Source organism: Aotus nancymaae, unplaced genomic scaffold, assembly GCF_030222135.1.
Source record: "Aotus nancymaae isolate 86718 unplaced genomic scaffold, 86718_ANA_hifiasm-v0.15.2.pri h1tg000049l, whole genome shotgun sequence".
NCBI lineage: Eukaryota > Metazoa > Chordata > Mammalia > Primates > Aotidae > Aotus > Aotus nancymaae.
Window position 1 is genome coordinate 1,289,077 of NW_026988463.1, and position 17,182 is coordinate 1,306,258.

The window sequence follows — 17,182 nt, forward strand, 5'->3', positions numbered from 1 at the left end:
GCCGTCGTGTGGCAGGTGACATGGGTGAGGGTGTTGGGGACTGCCGTCGTGTGGCGGGTGACATGGGTGAGGGTGCTGGGGACGGCCATTGTGTGGCAGGTGATGTGGGTGAAGGGTCTTGAGAGCCACTCCTGTCCTGGCCCAGGTCTTTGGACCTCTGGAGCATTCTGTGGGGAGCTGGTGGACATTGGCACAGTGCCCGCTGCCACAGCGCCCACCCCGGCACCCGCCTGGGTCTGGCTCCACCTTCGATGTTGCAGAAGGGACCTGCAGGGCGTGGGCCTTGTGCCCTTGCGCAAACTGCATCCTGCCTCAGGCACGGCCCCACGGGGGCCCTCACCAGAGGCTCTGGTCCATCCCTGAGCTGCCCCCGCACCCCACTGTCTCAGTACAGGGGCCCTCCTCTGTATCAGGAAGCCCAGGCTCCCGGCCCTTGCTCTGTGTAGTTCTCCCCAGGTGGGGTGGGAGAGACCTGCTAAGAGAAAGAAGATTCCTGCTGCCTCACTCAGTGTGACGCCAGACGGGACCAGACCCGGACACCGCTGCCAGTGCCAGCTGCTCCACGAAGCCCCTTTCTCCAGCAAGAGAGTGTGGCCAGCCCTCCGGTGTTTGGGAGCCTTCTCAGCCTCCCCTGACCCCCACCTTGGGGCTGAGGGGTGCAAGAGGGAGGAGAATGGAGATTTCTCCATCTCAGGTCAGGGCGCCTGGTGTCCTGCCACAACCCAGCAGCCTCCCTGGCCCAGTGCTGGTCCCAGAGCTTCTTCGAGGCGGGCACAGGGCAGCCATGTGGGAGGTCTCAGTGCCAAATGCTCTAGTGCCCCTGGCCAAACAGTGGCCCGGCCACTCAGGATCTACACCATGCACGGGTTTCCCCGAAGCCTCCCGTGCTGTGCCCTGGAGAGGCCCTGGGCACTGGGTAGTCCTCTCGGGGCTGGAGGAGGTGCCCATTCAGAAGCACGTGAACGCGAAAGGACTGAGAAGGAACTTCCAGAAGCACTGCCCCACTGAAAAAAAATGCCCAAGGGACCAGGAAGGCATGCCAGGAAGCATCAAGGCAGCCACAGGGCCCACAGCAGGTCTGGGGTGGGCAACCCGGGGTGGGGACAAGGGTGGACTTTGCTTTATCCGCAGCTTATCCGAGGGAAGGGAGTCTGCCCCAGACCAGGTACCCCAAACCTCTGCAATGATGGCACAGACCTAGCGGGAGCGAGGGAGGGAGGGTGGGCGGGTGGAAAAAAGAACGGATGGAAGAGTGGATAGATTCGTGGGTGGGTGGATGGATAGATGGATGGATGGATTAGTGGTGAATTCTCAGCTCAATGCAACCTCCGACTCCCTGGTTCGAGTGATTCTCCTGCCTCAGCCTCCTGAGTAGCTGGGATTACAGGCACGCGCCACCACGCCCAGCTAATTTTTTTGTATTTTCAGTAGAGACGGGGTTTCACCATGTTGGCCAGGATGGTCTCCGTCTCCTGACCTGGTGATCTGCCCGCCTCGGCCTCCCAAAGTGCTGGGATTACAGGTGTGAGCCACCGTGCCCGGCCTGGAGCGGCCATTTCTACAGCCCGATCATCCGGAGCAGATGCACCCCGCTCAGGAAGCCCCCAGTCACTGCCCCACCAGCCACACCCACACTCAAGAACACTGGCCACTTTCTGGTTTCCTTTGCTAAAGGTTTAATGAGACAACACTGCAAACTGCCTCTGGGGCTTCCATTCCCAACCCCACCGCATTCAAAGCCCCTCCCACGCCTCCTCCTCCCAGGCCGAGGGAGGAAGGTGATGGGTCTGAAAAGGCGGAAGGGACTGAGGACCACGGGAGTGGAGGGGCCTGGAGGAGGAAGGAGCTGGATCCTTGGGGAGCTGGGCGGGGCCGGGGGCTCAGAGGCGCATTTGCTGCAGGATCCAGGGCACGTAGGTCTGGACTCTTGTGTAGACGCCAATGCTGGGCTGATCGCTGAAAAATCCCCAGCTCACCACTCCCGCCTGGAGCCAGGTGCCTCCCTTCTTGCAGACCAGGGGGCCGCCTGAGTCGCCCTGTGGAGCAGGGAATGCCCAGCTTGACCGGAGACACCCAGGACCAGCACATCCCAGTCCAGCCTCGGGGCTGCGGGTGGGAAAAGAGATGGCAGGAGAGGGGCGCCGGGTCTCACCTTCCAAGTGCGGCGGCCCGGACGGCCGGCACAGATCATGTCGTCCTGGATGAACTTTCTGTCCCCGGCGCCGGGAAAAGCGTCGTGTATCTGCTGCTCGCAGTCTGCGTTGCTGAGCGTGGGGATCTTCGCCTGCTGCAGGCGGTAAGGAGGCGGCAGCATATCTGTGGAGACAGGCCTCGCTGCTGCGGGCGGCTCAGGGGGTCCCCCAGCCGGCACCACGCAGAACCCCTCCCTGCCCCCAGCCTCAGCTCAGGACCTGGGACGCTCAGCCTACACGGCCTAAGGCGGAGTCAAAGGGGCTCCATGTGTAACGCTGCAAAATCCCAAAATGGAGATGCCTGGCTGGAGAGCGGCGGCACAACCACGGCTCGCTGCGGCCTCGGCCTCCCAGGCTCAAGCGACGCTCAAGCCATCCTCTAGCCTCAGCCTCTCAAGTCACCGGGACCTCAGCCGCGCACCACCATGCCCAGCTGATTTTTGAGATGGGATCTCTCTGTCACCAGGCTGGAGTGCAATGGCTCAGTCTCTGCTCACTGCAACTCCGCCTCCCGTGCTCAACTCATTCTCCTGCCTCAGCCTCCCAAGTAGCTGGGATTACAGGCGCACACCACCATGCCCGGCTAATGTTTGTGTTTTTGGGAGACACGGAGTCTCACCATGTTGGCCAGGCTGGTCTTGAACTCCTGACCGCAAATGATCCGCCCGCCTCAGCCTCCCCAAGTGCTTGGATTACAATCATGAGCCACTGCGCCTGGCCAATATGTACTTTTTAAAGTTTTTTGTAGAGATGAGGTCTCCCTGTGCTGTCCAAGCTGGCCTTGAACCCCTGGGCTCAAGTGATCCTCCTACCTCAGCCTCTCAGAGTGCTGAGATTACAAGCATGAACCACGGCGCTCACTCCACTACCAACCCCACCACCTCGTCCACCAATAGCTTTTAAATTAGGAGAGAAGGGAGACAGGACCAGACACATACTCTAGAAGAGGGAGGCGGGGCGTACACTCTCTATAGCAACACTGGGCATTGCCTTTCAAAGAACAGGCCGTGCACGGTGACTCATGCCTGTAGTTCCAGCACTTTGGGAGGCCAAGGCAGGAGGGTCACTTGAGGTCTGGAGTTCAAGACCAGCCTGACCAACATGGAGAAATCCCGTCTCTACTAAAAATACAAAATTATGCAGGCATGGTGGTGCACGGCTGTAATCCCAGCTACTCGGGAGACTTAGGCAGGATGCTCGCTTGAACCGGGGAGGTGGAGGTTGTGGTGAGCCGAGATCGCACCACTGCATTCCAGCCTGGGCAACAAGAGCGAAATGCCATCTCTCTCTCTCTTTTTTTTTTTTTGAGATGAAGTCTCACTCTGTCACCCAGGCTTCAGTACAGTGGCATGATCTGGGCTCACTGCAACCTTCGCCTCCTGGGTTCAAGCGATTCTCCTGCCTCAGCTTCCTGAGTAGCTGGGATTACAGGCGCATGTCACCACACCCAGCTAATTTTTTTGTGTGTTTTTAGTAGAGACGGGGTTTCGCCATGCTGGTCAGGCTGGTCTTAAACTCCTGACCTTGTAATCCGCCCGCCTCAGCCTCCCAAAGTGCTGGGTTTACAGGCGTGAGCCACCTAGCCTGACTGTGTCATGCCTTCTCAAAAAAAAAAAAAAAAAAAAATGAAAGAAAAATGAAGGCTGGGAGCAGGTGAGGAAGAAAGCCTCAGGGTCGCTGAAGCCGTCAGTGGAGGGAGGGACAGATGGGTCAGTTCCTGTTCTCTGTGAGCCCATTCCGTTTGCCACAAAATGAAGAAAAATGCCTCGCAACGAGACTGTGCATAAAACACGTGTGTACACACACGCAGCACAGAGTCGGCGCCTCCTCCCACCCTCCTCAAAGGCTGATGCTCTATTCTCCCACCTGTATTTCATGAGCTGCTATCCCTAGGCCAGCTCACCTGAACCCTGCACCCCAGCCCTAGCAAGAGAAACCCAGAAGGGTGCAAACCAAGGGCTTGTCTTTCGTGAGCCTTGCCGGGACCCCCTCGAGTGCCGCCCCGCGTCCCTCTGGCTCTCACCGAACAAGCCGACCATTCCCCAGCCTGTGGTCCAGCAGTTGTCACTTTCAGAGAGTTCCAGGGACGTTGACGGCAGGGCGACCGGCGCGAGGGTTTTTGTTGTTCTCACGCTGGTGGCCAGCTTCAGCAGGGCGATGTCTCCCCCCAGGAAGAAGACGGAGAAGTCGGGGTGGACGATGACCCGGCTGACATTCAGCAGCTCCCGGCCCCCGTAGAGATACACGTCCCCGGCGTGGATCCGGTAGGTGGACGGGTCAGTGTCCCTCCTGGGGAGGACGGACCCGGGCTTCTCAGGGGGCCTGGCCTGGGTCTGCCCCACTCCCACCCTCCCCTCACTGGGGTCCCCGCCCGGGACTCACCGGAAGATGCAGTGGGCGGCGGTCAGCACCCACCGGGGATGGATGAGGGAGCCCCCACAGATGTGCACCCAGGACGCCCAGCGGTAGCTGTAGATCCTCAGGCTGACCTGCCACGGCCACTTCCCCTGGGGGGCGTTGTGGCCCCCCACGATGCCCACCAGGTCATTCTCAGGGACCGGCGCTGCGAGCAACAGAAGGAGGTCAGGGAGCCCGGACTCAGACACCCGAGCCTCAGCCCGTGCCCACCCTCGGGCCGGAGCCGGACTGTACACACATCCCCTGGATCCTGGGTCAGGGCTGGCGGAGCCTCTGGGAAGGGAGGGCTGTGTGGGCCGGGACTCACCTGGGCTCCCGGAGCTACAGCTCCCCAGGGGGAAGACGGCCAGGAACAGCAGCAGCAGCATCTGCGGGGAGACAGCGTGGAGTGTGGGCTGGGGGCTCAGACCCGGGGTCAGGGGTGGGGTCGGGGAGCCGCCTGCAGGCGTCAGGGAGGGGACGACACCCTTACCATGCCAGGACTCCTCAGCTCTCTCCCCGGCCCCTCGGAGCTTCTTTATCCTCGCCCAGAGGCGGAGGGCAGCAGGAGGTGGGGCCCTGTGGTGGCCCAGGTCCAGGAGGCGTCTCTTCACCCATCCTCCACTCTTCTGTCCCACCCACACTGCACGTCTCCACCCACCCCACAGCCTGGGCTGGCGGGACAGGGGTGAGAGGGGCGGGTGAGGGCAGGGAGCGTCGGGCGGTGCTGGGGCCCTCGAGTCTGCCTGCTCCTCCTGGAGGAGGTCACAGCATCTGCTTTGGAGGGCAGGGCCATTAGGAAAAACTCAGATGTGGGATGCAGGAGGGAGCCCGAGGCAGCAGCAAGCCTCTGCGTCCCACCATGGGGTCCCCGGGACGGTTTCTGGCAGTCCGTGCACGGCAGCACGAAGGTGACGGCCATGAAGGCGATGGGTGGCCCCATGTGGAGGTGCAGCTGTCTCCCAGGACAGACCGCAGGCCCAGCAGATCGTCCGAGGGAGGTACCCACCATGGCAGTGCCCACCACGACTGGCAAAGCCCACTCTGCAGATGCCCTCCAGCCAGCTCAGCCTGGAGTCTGCACGTGGAGACGCCTCCATGGTGGGTGTTGTCGGGATGAGGTCCTCCTTCCTCAGAGAGACCTTCCAGACACAGTTGAGGGAGGCTGTGGCTGTGTCGCCCAGGCTGGAGAGCCGTGGCTCACTGCAGCCTCCACGGCTTGGGCTCAAGCCATTCCCCACTCAGCCCTCCCAGGGAGCTGGGACCACGGGCGCACTATGACCCAGAGGCAGGAGAGAGACCTGTGCAGTGGTGACCGGAGGGGCTGGGGGCAGAAACGCCATCCTGGACTTGCGCCGGCTGCACCCTGGGCTTTGGGCAAGAGCTTCGGAGGTGTGGTGGCACCAGAGCCGTGGTCCTCCCAGGGAGCACAGGGCTTCGGGACAGAGGCAGGGGAAAGGCAGGCAGGGGAGGGACAGAGGGCAGATGTGGAAGAAGGAGTGGGTGGGGAGAGCTGGACGCAGCTGTCTGGTGTTGAGGACTCAGGGCCCCCCACGTCCTGCAGCCCGGCTTCTGCCCCGGCCCCGGTGAGGGCTGCTCCTCCTCTGGGTAGCTGCACAAGAGGCCACAGGCACCGTGAGAAAGGCCTGGCGGCTGCAGCCCCTCCCTCCACCAGCGGGTGCTGGGACCCCAGCGAGAGCTCATGAAAGGGGGTTCGGGGGCTCACATCCTGCCCAGAGTGTAGGGAGCCTGACCCCCAGGCTCCCTGAGGCCCACGGTCCCTACTTCCCCCTCCCTCCACCAGCAGGTGCTGGGACCCCAGCGAGAGCTCATGAAAGGGGGTTCGGGGGCTCACATCCTGCCCAGAGTGTAGGGAGCCTGACCCCCAGGCTCCCTGAGGCCCACGGTCCCTACTTCCCCCTTCCCTCCACCAGCAGGTGCTGGGACCCCAGCGAGAGCTCATGAAAGGGGGTTCGGGGGCTCACATCCTGCCCAGAGTGTAGGGAGCCTGACCCCCATGCTCCCTGAGGCCCACGGTCCCTACTTCCCCCTCCCTCCCTCCCTCCCTCTCCCGCCTCGGCCCCCACTTGCCCCAAAAATCTTCCGGAATCCCTTTCTTCAGTCTTAAGGCCCCGATCTCCGCGCGACCCCCACCCCCACCGCACACCAAGCTGGGGGTGCATATGTTTGAGGTGGGGCAGTTGGCACTAAAAGCCACAATTTTCTGGCAGAGGTGAGGAGGTGAGTGAGTCTCCTGGCCCCTTGACTGTCTGGCGGACAGACGGACGATCCCATCTGATCCTCAAAGCTACAGGGTGGCTGGGCCTGAGAGTGTCAGGCACCCAGGGGGACCCTCCCGCTGAGGCGCAGAGGTGCAGGCAGCCAGTCTCCACATCCCCTGCCCCGTCCAACTCAGGGCCAGGGCGTCCTGCCCCAGCCTGGGGTGACGGGAGAGGTGACGAGGACGCAGCCACCCAGAGCTACAGAGAAGGGCGTTTCTTCACTGACCTTTCTCAGCCGTTTTCCCCCAGGCCCCTGATAACAGATACCCAATCTGATGCCCATTCTGGGGACACCCAGGTCCACCCTGGGTCAAGGGCCCTGTGGCCCATGCAGGCGCCTCCCCCCCCCCGCAACCCCGGTGTCCCAGGAAACCTGGGCTCTGGGAAGAATCCAGAATCCTAGTGGGGCCAGGAGGGGATGCAGAGACCCCCGAGGAAGCTGTCCTCAGGCCCATATTGTGGAGACCCTGGGGGGGTCTCCCACTTTGGAGGGGCTCGGGGAGCAGAAGGGCTCAGCAGGGAGGTGGCAGGGGCCTCCCTGCGGCTCCAGGAAACCCACGAGGAGGGGTGCTCCCATCTCTCTGAAAGTGGGGGCCGCTAGGGGCGGAGAGTGTTATTCCCTGAGTGGGAGTGGCCAGAGCTCGGCAGGCAGGGGCTTTGGGACCACAGGGCCTTGTGGTGCCCAGGCCGTGGCCATGACAGGGCCATTGTGTCCCGTTTTGGGTCTTAGGGGCAGCCGTGGGGACCCATGCCACGGCGGTTCCTCTGCCTGGAGAGGAGCGTGGAGGAGCAGCTGCTCAGGGGCAGAGCTGGGGTCTCCCAAATTCCAGAGCAGCCAGCTCCACGGAGACCCACAGTTCAGGGAGGCTGTGTCCTCAGCAGACCCTGAGACTCCGGGAGCCCCAAGGAGGAGACCCGGCTGAGGGAGCAGCCTCAGGCCTCGCAGTGTGGCTCGGTGTCGGAACTGGGGTGCAGCAAGGCTGGGTTTCGTGTCACAGATCGGGGGGAGTGAGGGAAGGGAGGGAAACTCCGCCAGCCAGCGATGGCTGTTGGGGACAGGGCAGCTATCTCATCCTTGGGCTGTGGGAAGCCGGGGAGGGAGGCCGAGCCTCCCAGAATGAGGCAGTCACCACATGCCCTCCCGCAGGCCCCCAACCCGGCCTGAAGGTGCAGTCACTCCAGGCTGGCCCTGAGCCCTCACCACAGCCCAGGACACATCAGAGAATCAGAGACTCGGAGGCTGCTGTTCACACGGTTTAATAGCATGGCAGACCCAGGCAGAAGGCAAGGTCCCTGGGCGCGTCCTCCCCAACCCGCCCACATCCCCGGGACACCAGCTTCTGAGCCCCCACTGCTGCCGCATCCTCACCCCTAGGTCAGGGAAGGACAGGCTGCTTTGGGGACAGGTGGGGCAGGCAGGAACAGGGCCTGGAGGCGAGAGGAGGAATGCAGTGGGAGGCCAGGAGGGCAGGTCGGCTCCCGGGTTCGCAGAGGCTCCTCAAAGCTCCAGTGGGACGTGCTGGCGGACCCAGGATGAATAGGTCATCGCCCGGGCGTAGACATCAGGGTAGTCCCTGTGCCTAGAGGCCATGCCCCAGCTTAGCACGCCGACCTGGAGCCAGGTGTCCAGCCAGTAACAGACCAGGGGGCCCCCAGCATCGCCCTGTAGGGGAGGACACAGTCAGGGGACGACAGCCCCACGGTGAAGCCGCTCCCACACCCAACACTGAGGGCAGAGGGCAGGGCTGGGGTCTCACCTGGCAGGAGCCCTGCCCCTTCCTCCCTGCACACAGCATGTCAGCCTTGATGACGGTTTCCTGGCCGTGGGCAGAGGGTCCTTTGTTATACACCCTCTCGCAAGCCTGGGTCCTCATGATGGGGACCTCGGCCTCCTGCAGGTGGTGGGCCGGGGGCAGGGGCCCTGTGGGGAGGGGCTGGGTGAGCACAGCTGGCCAACATGGCAAAACCCCATCTCTACTAAAAATACAAAAATTAGCTGGGCATGGTGGTGAGCGCCCGTAGTCCCAGCTACTCGGGAGGCCAAGGCAGGAGAATTGCTTGAACCAGGAGGTGGAGGTTGGAATGAGCCGAGATCGCACCCCTGCACTTCAGGCTGGGCGACAGAGCGAAAGTCCATCTCAAAAAACAAAAAAATGGCAATTGCTGACTGAGAAATGGCCTCCGGCTCCTGTAGCTGTCGCCAAGGTTTAAACAAGAGCTGAAGATGCCTCCTGGTTTGGGGTGAGGCCTGGAGCAGGCAGCCCGCCTGTGGCCCAGGCACGCCCCTGCCGGCCCCACGCACCCTGCCTGAGTTCTGCCCAGTGCTTCCCCGCCGGTCCCCTGACCTTACCGAGGGTCCCCCAGCCAGTCACCCAGCACTTCATCCCTGGGAGGAGCATCAGTGAGTCGGGGGCCAGGGACACCGGGTGGACGAGCTCCGACAGCGTCACAGGGGCCTCCAGCTTCAGCAGGGCGACATCGGCGCCCCCCCGGGCCAACAGGCTCAGGTTGAACTTGGGGTGCAGGATGATCTGGGCCACCTTCGTCAGCTGGTCGTGGTGATAGAGCGTCACTTGTCCAGTTTGGACCCTGTATGTCTGTGGCTCCGACGCGTCCCTGGGGGAGACCAGCTGCTTCTCAGGGCAGGGGGCCCCCAGTGCAGCAGGAATACGCTCAGCCCGGGGTCAGGAGGAGCCACAGCTCCCAGAACCTGAGCCTCCTCCCGCCTCAGGACACCGCCCGCCACGGTACACGGCTCTCCCCCTCGGCTTCCTCCCGCCCACATCTCCCAGCACGGGTCTCCCGGTGAGCACTCACAGTGCTGTGCAGTGGGCCGCAGTCAGCACCCACTGGGGGTGGATGAGGGAGCCCCCGCAGCTGTGCTCCCACTGGTCCCGCTCCTTGTGGAAGGTCCTGACGCTGACCTGCCACGGCCACTTCCCGGGAGGCGCACTGTGGCCCCCTACGGTGCGCGTCCACTCAGTCCCTGATCTGGGATCTGGGGACGTGGCGAGAGGGGCTGTGAGGGGCCCAGGAGCCCTGCCCGGAGTCAGCATGGCATCCCCCATGCCGTCTCCCAGAGCCCAGGGTAAGCAGGCGGCTCTGGTCAGCACCCACCCACCGGAGTCAGCGCAGGCCTGGGGTCGGAGGCAGGTCCCAGGACAGTGGGAGCATTGGATGGAGCCAAGACTTACCCGGGAACGTGGGCACGGAGCCCCCCAAGCGGGGCAGGGTCAGGAACAGCAACCACAGCATCTGCAGGGTTGGGGGGAGCACTGGGCTGGGTGAGGAGAGCTGGGACCGGGACCCCGGGGTCTGGGGTGGGCGGGGGACGCTGGGAGGACCTGAGGAGCCTGGCACTGCCTTCCCGGCGTCTCTGCCCTCTGCCTCCTCGAGCCCCCTTTATCCTCTCAGCCCAGGAAGTGGGCGGGGCCTGTGCATCCTTGGGCGGGGCTTCCCTCCTCCCGAGTCAGTCCATCAAGGTCTCAGCTGGGATCTGCGCCAGGCCCGGGAGAGGCTCACGGTGGAGGTGGCAACGTCGACCCTGAATGGGGCGTTTGGAGGCGTGCCCAACGCCGTGGGAGATGCCCGGGCTGGGCCAGGCTGCCGATGCTCAGGAAAGCCCTCTCCCCGCAGGAGCCGCCCCAGCACAGCCAGGGCCGACCTGGGCTCCAGCTCTGGGGTTCGCGGTCCAGGTCCTCCCCGGGAGGCGGGGCCGGGCATGGGCCGCTGCTTCCTCCTGTGGGCCTGGCACGGAGCCCGCAGCTCAAACCCACCTGGGAGAGCTGCAGGGCCCGGCTTGGTGGGAGGCGGAGGCAGCCAAGCGGGAGACAGGGCCCTTTGGTGGGAGAGCCTGGGGCAGGACTGGGCAGGGGCGGCGGCTTCCCACCCTCTTCCTGCCTCTTTCGGGACACCGGGCAACGGTGGGCCCTGGAGAAGAAGGCTCCCTGGTTTCCTCGGCAGTCAGCCCTGGGAGCCCAAGCGCCAGGACTGGTGAGATCTCTGAGGAGGGGGCGCTCCACCTCAGCCTCCCCCAGCCAGAGAGGAAGCAAAGAAGGGACTGTCAGCTGGGTGCGGTGGCTCACGCCTGTAATCCCAGCACTTAGGGAGGCCGAGGCAGGTGGATCACCTGAGGTCAGGATTTCGAGACCAGCCTGGCCAACAGGGTGAAACCCTGTCTCTACTAAAAATACAAAAATTAGCCTGGCGTGGTGGCAGGCACCTGTAATCTCTGTTGCTGGGGAGGTTGAGGCGTCAGAATTGCTTGAACGTGGAGGTTGCAGTGAGCCAAGATTGCAACAGTGTACTCCAGCCTGGGTGACAGAGCAAGACTCCATCTCAAAAAAAAAAGATTGTCACCATGACCCAGGAGTTCCCTGTTCCTGGAAGACACCCCCAATCAGCAGTGCACCTGGGAGCTAAGGGAACAGGGCGGAGAATGCCAGTGGGCAGTGTCCCGGCCCGGCCACTGCTGGGCCCCACCCAAACCAGTAACCACCTGAGCAGAGAGCCTCCACCCCTGCCAAGACCCCTCAGGGGGGCTCCCCACACTCCAAAAACCTCACAAGCCCAGGGTGGTCCTGCCACAGACCCTGCGTTGGGAAGACAGGGCCCTGGTGACTGTCCCTTGGAAGACCCCGAAGTCCAATGTACAGGGAGGGGTGCCTGGGGGGCCCAGGGCCGTTTGGGGGCCCATGTCCAGCAGCTCCTCATGGGGCTCATGTTGTGGTTTTACAGTTTTTTTTTTTTCCTGCTCCGTCACCCAGGCTGGAGTGCAGGGGCATGATCTCGGCTCACTGCAAACCTCCACCCCTGGGTTCAAGCAATTCTCCTGCCTCAGCCTCCTGAGTAGCTGGGATTACAGGCACGCGCCACCATGCCCAGCTAATTGTTGTATTGTTAGTAGAGACAGGGTTTCACCATGTTGGCCAGGCCGGTCTAGATCTCTTGACCTCGTGATCCACCCGCCTCGGTCTCCCAAAGTGCTGGGATTACAGGCGTGAGCCACCGCGCCCGGCCGACTCTTTTTGTTTTTTATTGCTAATCTGGGCTTTTTAAAACAGCTTTATTGAGACTGAGTTCACAAAAACCTACAATTCAGGTTTAAAGGGTTCGGCTCTGTAGACTTTTGTGCCTTCACAGTCATGCGGCTATCACCACTCCCAATTTATCGGCATTTTTATCGCTCTGAAAAGACTCCCACACCTGTTGGCTGCCGCCTCCTGTCCCTGTCACTCCCCTCCCCCGGCCCCACGAACCTTCTGTCTGCCTCTACGGATTTCCCTGTTCCGACATGTTACCCAATGTATGGCCGCGGTGCGCGGCTCTTCTCACGAAGCGAGTGGGCGAATTTCAGGCTCTTTCCCTGCGTGGTGCCCTGCCCTGCCCCAGGCCTTCGTTTAAGCAAAGACCTCCTGGAGACACCTCACCTGGCCTGGGAGGAGGCCTGGGCCACCCATGCCTGGAAGAGTGGGTGGTGTCCTAGCCGGAGGCTGCAGCAGTACCACAGCCCGGAGGCTCGTACACAGCAGGGATTCATTCCTGACGCCCCGGAGGATGGAGGTCCGAGGTCAGGGAGGCAGCGTGGCCGGTGGCTGGTGAGGGCCCACGCCCTGGTTCAGAGACAGTGCCTTCTCTCTGCGTCCTCCAGTGCCGGGAGGGGGAGCGAGCTCTCTGGGGTCCCGCCTCTAAGGGCACGAATCTGCTGTTCACTTCCTGAAGCACCCTCCTCCTGATACCATCACGCTGGGGGTTAGGGCTTCACCATCTGGATTTGGGGGGAGCACAGCAGGGGTCTGAACTGAGGGTCCTGGCCTCCAGCAGTGGGAAAGGGGCTTGCTTTCTCCCATGCCTGGGGTGCAGGGCGGTGTCTGTGCACCCCTCCATGAGCCTTGTATTCCCGATGTATTGTGTATCCGGGATTCAGGGGCGGGCGTGGGGATGGGGAAGAAATGGCCGTGAGAGGCCTTGGGAGCTACTCTGGGCAGAAGCTCGAGCTCTCTCCAAAAGATTTCTTTGCACGGTAGGAGGGAGGTCAGCTCTGGAGCCTTCTGATTTGGAATTGCCACGTGGGCTCCCAAAGTGACATTTTGGCACTGGTGTGTGGGGACTGAAGTGTTGGGGCAGGTCCCACAAAGCTGGGCTCTGCCTGAGACTCTTGGGGCCTACACAGGAGGGTAGCCCCGGGATGCGCTCAGGGGCCGTCTACTCTTGGGGCGGACGTCCTGCAGGCTGGGCACAGCCGTCGAGGGGGAGGGAGTGGCTCTCCAGGCCTGACATGGCCCCACCTACCTGTCTGGACACCCGTGCTCTGCCGGCTCAGCAGCCCCAGCACCCACTTCTGAACTCTGGGTTCAAACAGAGCTTAATCAGATGGCGGCAACCAAGAGCGTCGCTCAACTGCCCCCAGCCCCTGCCCCCGGCCGCCACGTTGCATCACGGAAGAGTCGCGGAGCCACAACCGACCCCACCCAGCATGAGGCCGAAGCGGCCCCAGATATGGGGACAGGACCCCACGGCCCGACTCGGGCAGAGAGCAGGTTCTTCCCACTAAAGCCCTCTGTCCCAGAGGTTCCCAAGGGACGAGGGCCCGGGGTGGGGCCTGGAATCAGGTAGAGACCAGGCAGGTTACAGATGGGGGCCCTGAGCCCCCCGCCAGTTCCCACTGTGCTGCCTCCATCCCCCAGGGCCCTCTCCACCACCCTAGAACCCTCTCCACCCCTCAGGGCCCTCTCCACCCCAGGACCCTCTCCACCACCCTAGAACCCTCTACTTCCACCAGCACCCCCCAAAAATCTCAGGCTCCAGGCACTCAGAGGCACCTCCATATGTCCCAGGCCAGGTGTCCAGGGTGACCAGCGGAAGGCGTTAAAGCCAGAAAATCCAGAGGCACCCATGGGACCCTTGCCTCCCAGGAAAGCTGTGGTTATCATGAGAGCCTGTGGCCCCACGTAGCCCCTGCTGGAAGCACCTCCGGGGTTGCAAATCTGGGGTTACATTTGCAGAACCCAAACCAGAGAACCTTGACTTAGGACTTTTGTGTTTTTGTTTGAGGAGTGTTGCCCCAGCTGGAGTGCACTGGCGTGATCTCCACTCACTGCAGCCTCCACCTCCCGGGTTCAAGCAATTCTCCTGGCTCAGCCTCCTGAGTAGCTGGGACTACCGGCCACGCCCGGCTATTTTTTGTATTTTTAGTAGAGACAGGGATTTCACCATGTTGGCCAGGACGGTCTCAATCTCTTGACCTGGTCATCTGCCCACCTCATCCTCCCAAAGTATTGGGATTACAGGCATGAGCCGCCACACCCAGCCAATTTAGGACTTTTGAAATTCAAAAAAGAGGAATTTGTGCCAGAAAAGGAGAAAGTCCAGAGCTGGCCGGGAACCCTGTCTGGGAGCGGAGAGCCGGGAGAGCAGTGAGTGGAAGAACCGGAACCCTGGGCGTCGGGACCAGCGCACCACGCCAGCGGCTCTCAGGGACGCATCTTCAGGGATCAGGAGGACGCTGGTGGTGGGTGGGGGCCTGGGGGCTCTAGGAGGGAGGTGGCTCTGGGAAGGGGAGGGAGGGAGAAGTCGGTCAGCCTGGGACCGATGCTCCGGTGTCAATGGCCCTGACACACATGAGCGGGGCCCCTCGCAGCCCTAGCGTCCATCCCTCTCCTGCCTGGTCTGAGAGAGACCGAGGTCTGCAGCCAAGCCCCGCCAGCCCGCTCAGTGACCCCCAGCTGCTCCCACAGTCCAGACACACGCCACAGACCTGGAGCCATTTCCACACCATTTAATAGAGTCAAGTCACAAGCAGTCGCCTGGGATTGCTGGGGTTTTGTTCCCATGCCCAGCTCATCTCCGAGGGCCCCTCCCCTGCTCCCCAGGCCCCTGCTGGCAGGAAAACGTGGAGCCTTGAGAAGCTGGAGAGAAACAGAAGGCTCTCAGGGCGCGGACCTATGGGAGACCGAGGCTGGGACTGGGGAGCAGCAGGGGCGTCCACAAGGAAGATGGGGTCTCCGGGAGCGCGCAGACCGCACTGCACCCCAGCTAGGGTCTAGGGAACCGAGGGACATGCTGGCGGATCCAGGACAGGTAGCTCATCACGCGGGTGTACACGCCGGGGTACCCTTGGCCGCAGAAGTAGCCCCAGCTCACAACCCCCACCTGGACCCAGGAGCAATTCCATCTGCACACCAGGGGGCCCCCAGAGTCACCCTGTGGGGAAAAACAGCGCTCAGCAAACCCCCGAGTGCACCCACGGCGATGGGGTGGGTGGGCGGGGGACTGAGGAGGTAGGGCAGGGCTGGGGTCCCACCTTGCAGGAGTCCCGGCCCTCACTCCCCGCACACAGCATGTCGTCATGGATGACCCTGTCGGTGCTGTCCAGAGACTGGTTCCGGTACTCCCGGTCACACTCCTCGTTCCCCACGATGGGGACGTCCACCTCCTGCAGGTGGTAAGGCGGGGGCAGCGGCTCTGCAGGGAGAATGTGGACCTGAGCCTCTTCCCTACAGCAGAGACCTCATTCCACCCCATGCGGCCTCCCTGACCTTCAGCAGAGGACGTAGAGGAGCTCCCACCCCCGAAACCTGACCCAGTGACTCAGTTTCCCCAAGTCCACTAGAGTCGGGATCTGCCCACACAACCTCTGAGGGTCTGGATGCCAGCCCAGCGCCAGGACACAGGGCTCCTCTCGGAAGCAGGGGCAAAGCCACGGGCTCAGGACCCTGGACAGACCCTCCGTCCACAGCGAAGAAGCCCAGCCTCAGCTGCCGTTGGCAGAGTGGAGCCAGGGAATGTCTGTAGCAGCAGCTGGAGCTGCCTGCCCAGAGCGAGTCTCGGTCCCTGACGTCTGTTACAGAAGCATCCTGTCCAAAACCCGGTGCCATGTTCACTCGCTCGCAAAGGGGGTCCCAGAGGACACAGAGTGAGGGGTTTGCCACAAGACCCAGCCCCCTCATCCCTCCCCAGCAAGCCTCCCTGATACGCACGGTTGCCTGTGATTTCACCCCAGCCGGTCACCCAGCAGGTCTTCCCCGAGGGGACGTCCAGGGAGGCAGGCGGGAGCGAGACAGGGTGGATGAGCTCAGACAGCGGCACGGGGGCCTCCAGCTTCAGCAGGGCGATGTCCGCGCCACCCGGGGCAGACAGGCTCTCGTTGTACTGGGGGTGGCGGAGGATCTCGGCCACCTTCGTCTGCTGGTCGTCCTCATAGAGCCTCAGCTGCCCGACCTGCACCCTAAACGCACAGACCTCCAGCTCCTCCCTGGGGAGAGGAGCAGGCGCCTCTCAGAGTGAGGCCGGACGCTCAGGGCCGGGCTCCCCCTGCATCCTGGGAGGGGGCCCCGGCACACCAGACACCTGTCCGTCCCCACCCCCACTCCCACCCGCCGAGGGGACGGCAGGCCCCACTCACGGCCCAAGGCAGTGGGCAGCGGTCAGCACCCACTCGGGGTGGATGAGGGAGCCCCCGCAGATGTGCTCCCACGTGCCCTCCTTCATGCTGTAGAACCTCAGGCTGACCTGCCAGGGGTACCTCCTGGCCCAGACGTCGCAGCCCCCCACGATGCCCACCTGCTCACGCCCCGCGCCGGGCTCTGGGGAGGCAAGGTAGGGCTGTGAGGAACCGGACGCGGGTCTTCCCAGAGCTCAGGGGCACCAGGACGGACCGCCAACCAGACGGTCCTCTTGCCCCCCAGGACTGGCGCTCTGAGCCCAGGGCAGGGCAGGAACCGGGTCCTGGGCAGCGGGGACATTGGATGGGGTGGACTCGCCTGGGTTCCCGGGTGCAGAGCCCCCCAGGCAGGGGAGGGTCAGGAGCAGTAGCCACAGCATCTGTGGGGAGGCCTGCATCAGGGAGGGTGACCCCAAACACCAGCTTCTGGGAATGGAGGCTGAGCTCGGGGATTCAGCTCTGACGGGAGCAGCTCCCTGCGGCACCAGCCTCCACGCGCACCCCGCCCGTGGCCGCCTCGCTCAGGGCCCCCTTTATTCTTCTGTCACAGGAAGTGGGCAGAGGCCAGCAGCCCCACTTTGGGGGTTCAAGGTGTAACCAAAGCGATCTCCTCCCTTGACTGGGACTGAGGGGCCTGACGGCCAGCCAGAGGAAGCAGGGACCCCACGTTCCTCCACGGGACAGTGGCAGGGCCAGGTCAGGGGAGGTGCAGAAGGACCCAGGCCGGTGCCGCCCTCCGGGAGCCTGTCCTGTCAGTGACGGACACGGGGGCGAGGCTGCTGGTAAGAGAGGAAAAGGCACGTTCAGGGTGGCGCTGGTGCCTGGGCTGGTGGGAAGCATCTCCAAGAGCCATTGCCCGGTCCCTGAGC

At 63.1% G+C, this 17,182-nt stretch overlaps 3 protein-coding genes across 3 annotated transcripts; all 3 read right to left on the bottom strand.

Moving 5' to 3' along the window:
• Nucleotides 1–1,665: 1,665 nt before the first annotated feature.
• LOC105728388 (putative serine protease 29) lies at nt 1,666–5,127 on the bottom strand. Its single transcript, XM_012468757.2, has 6 exons — nt 5,083–5,127; nt 4,918–4,978; nt 4,575–4,755; nt 4,216–4,481; nt 2,153–2,316; nt 1,666–2,036 (listed from the first exon to the last, which is right to left on the bottom strand). The coding sequence occupies exons 1-6, from the start codon at nt 5,083–5,085 to the stop codon at nt 1,881–1,883; spliced, it is 831 nt and encodes a 276-aa protein (XP_012324180.2). The 5' UTR covers nt 5,086–5,127; the 3' UTR covers nt 1,666–1,880.
• A 2,985-nt stretch (nt 5,128–8,112) lies between these two features.
• On the bottom strand, nt 8,113–10,257 carry LOC105728387 (mastin-like). Its single transcript, XM_012468756.3, has 6 exons — nt 10,216–10,257; nt 10,066–10,126; nt 9,689–9,869; nt 9,222–9,487; nt 8,629–8,792; nt 8,113–8,534 (listed from the first exon to the last, which is right to left on the bottom strand). Exons 2-6 carry the CDS (start codon nt 10,124–10,126, stop codon nt 8,370–8,372), a joined length of 837 nt encoding a protein of 278 aa, XP_012324179.1. The 5' UTR covers nt 10,216–10,257; the 3' UTR covers nt 8,113–8,369.
• Nucleotides 10,258–14,632: 4,375 nt separating this feature from the next.
• LOC105728323 (mastin-like) lies at nt 14,633–16,843 on the bottom strand. Its single transcript, XM_012468661.2, has 5 exons — nt 16,633–16,843; nt 16,275–16,455; nt 15,850–16,124; nt 15,174–15,334; nt 14,633–15,073 (listed from the first exon to the last, which is right to left on the bottom strand). The coding sequence occupies exons 1-5, from the start codon at nt 16,709–16,711 to the stop codon at nt 14,906–14,908; spliced, it is 864 nt and encodes a 287-aa protein (XP_012324084.2). The 5' UTR covers nt 16,712–16,843; the 3' UTR covers nt 14,633–14,905.
• Nucleotides 16,844–17,182: the final 339 nt, after the last annotated feature.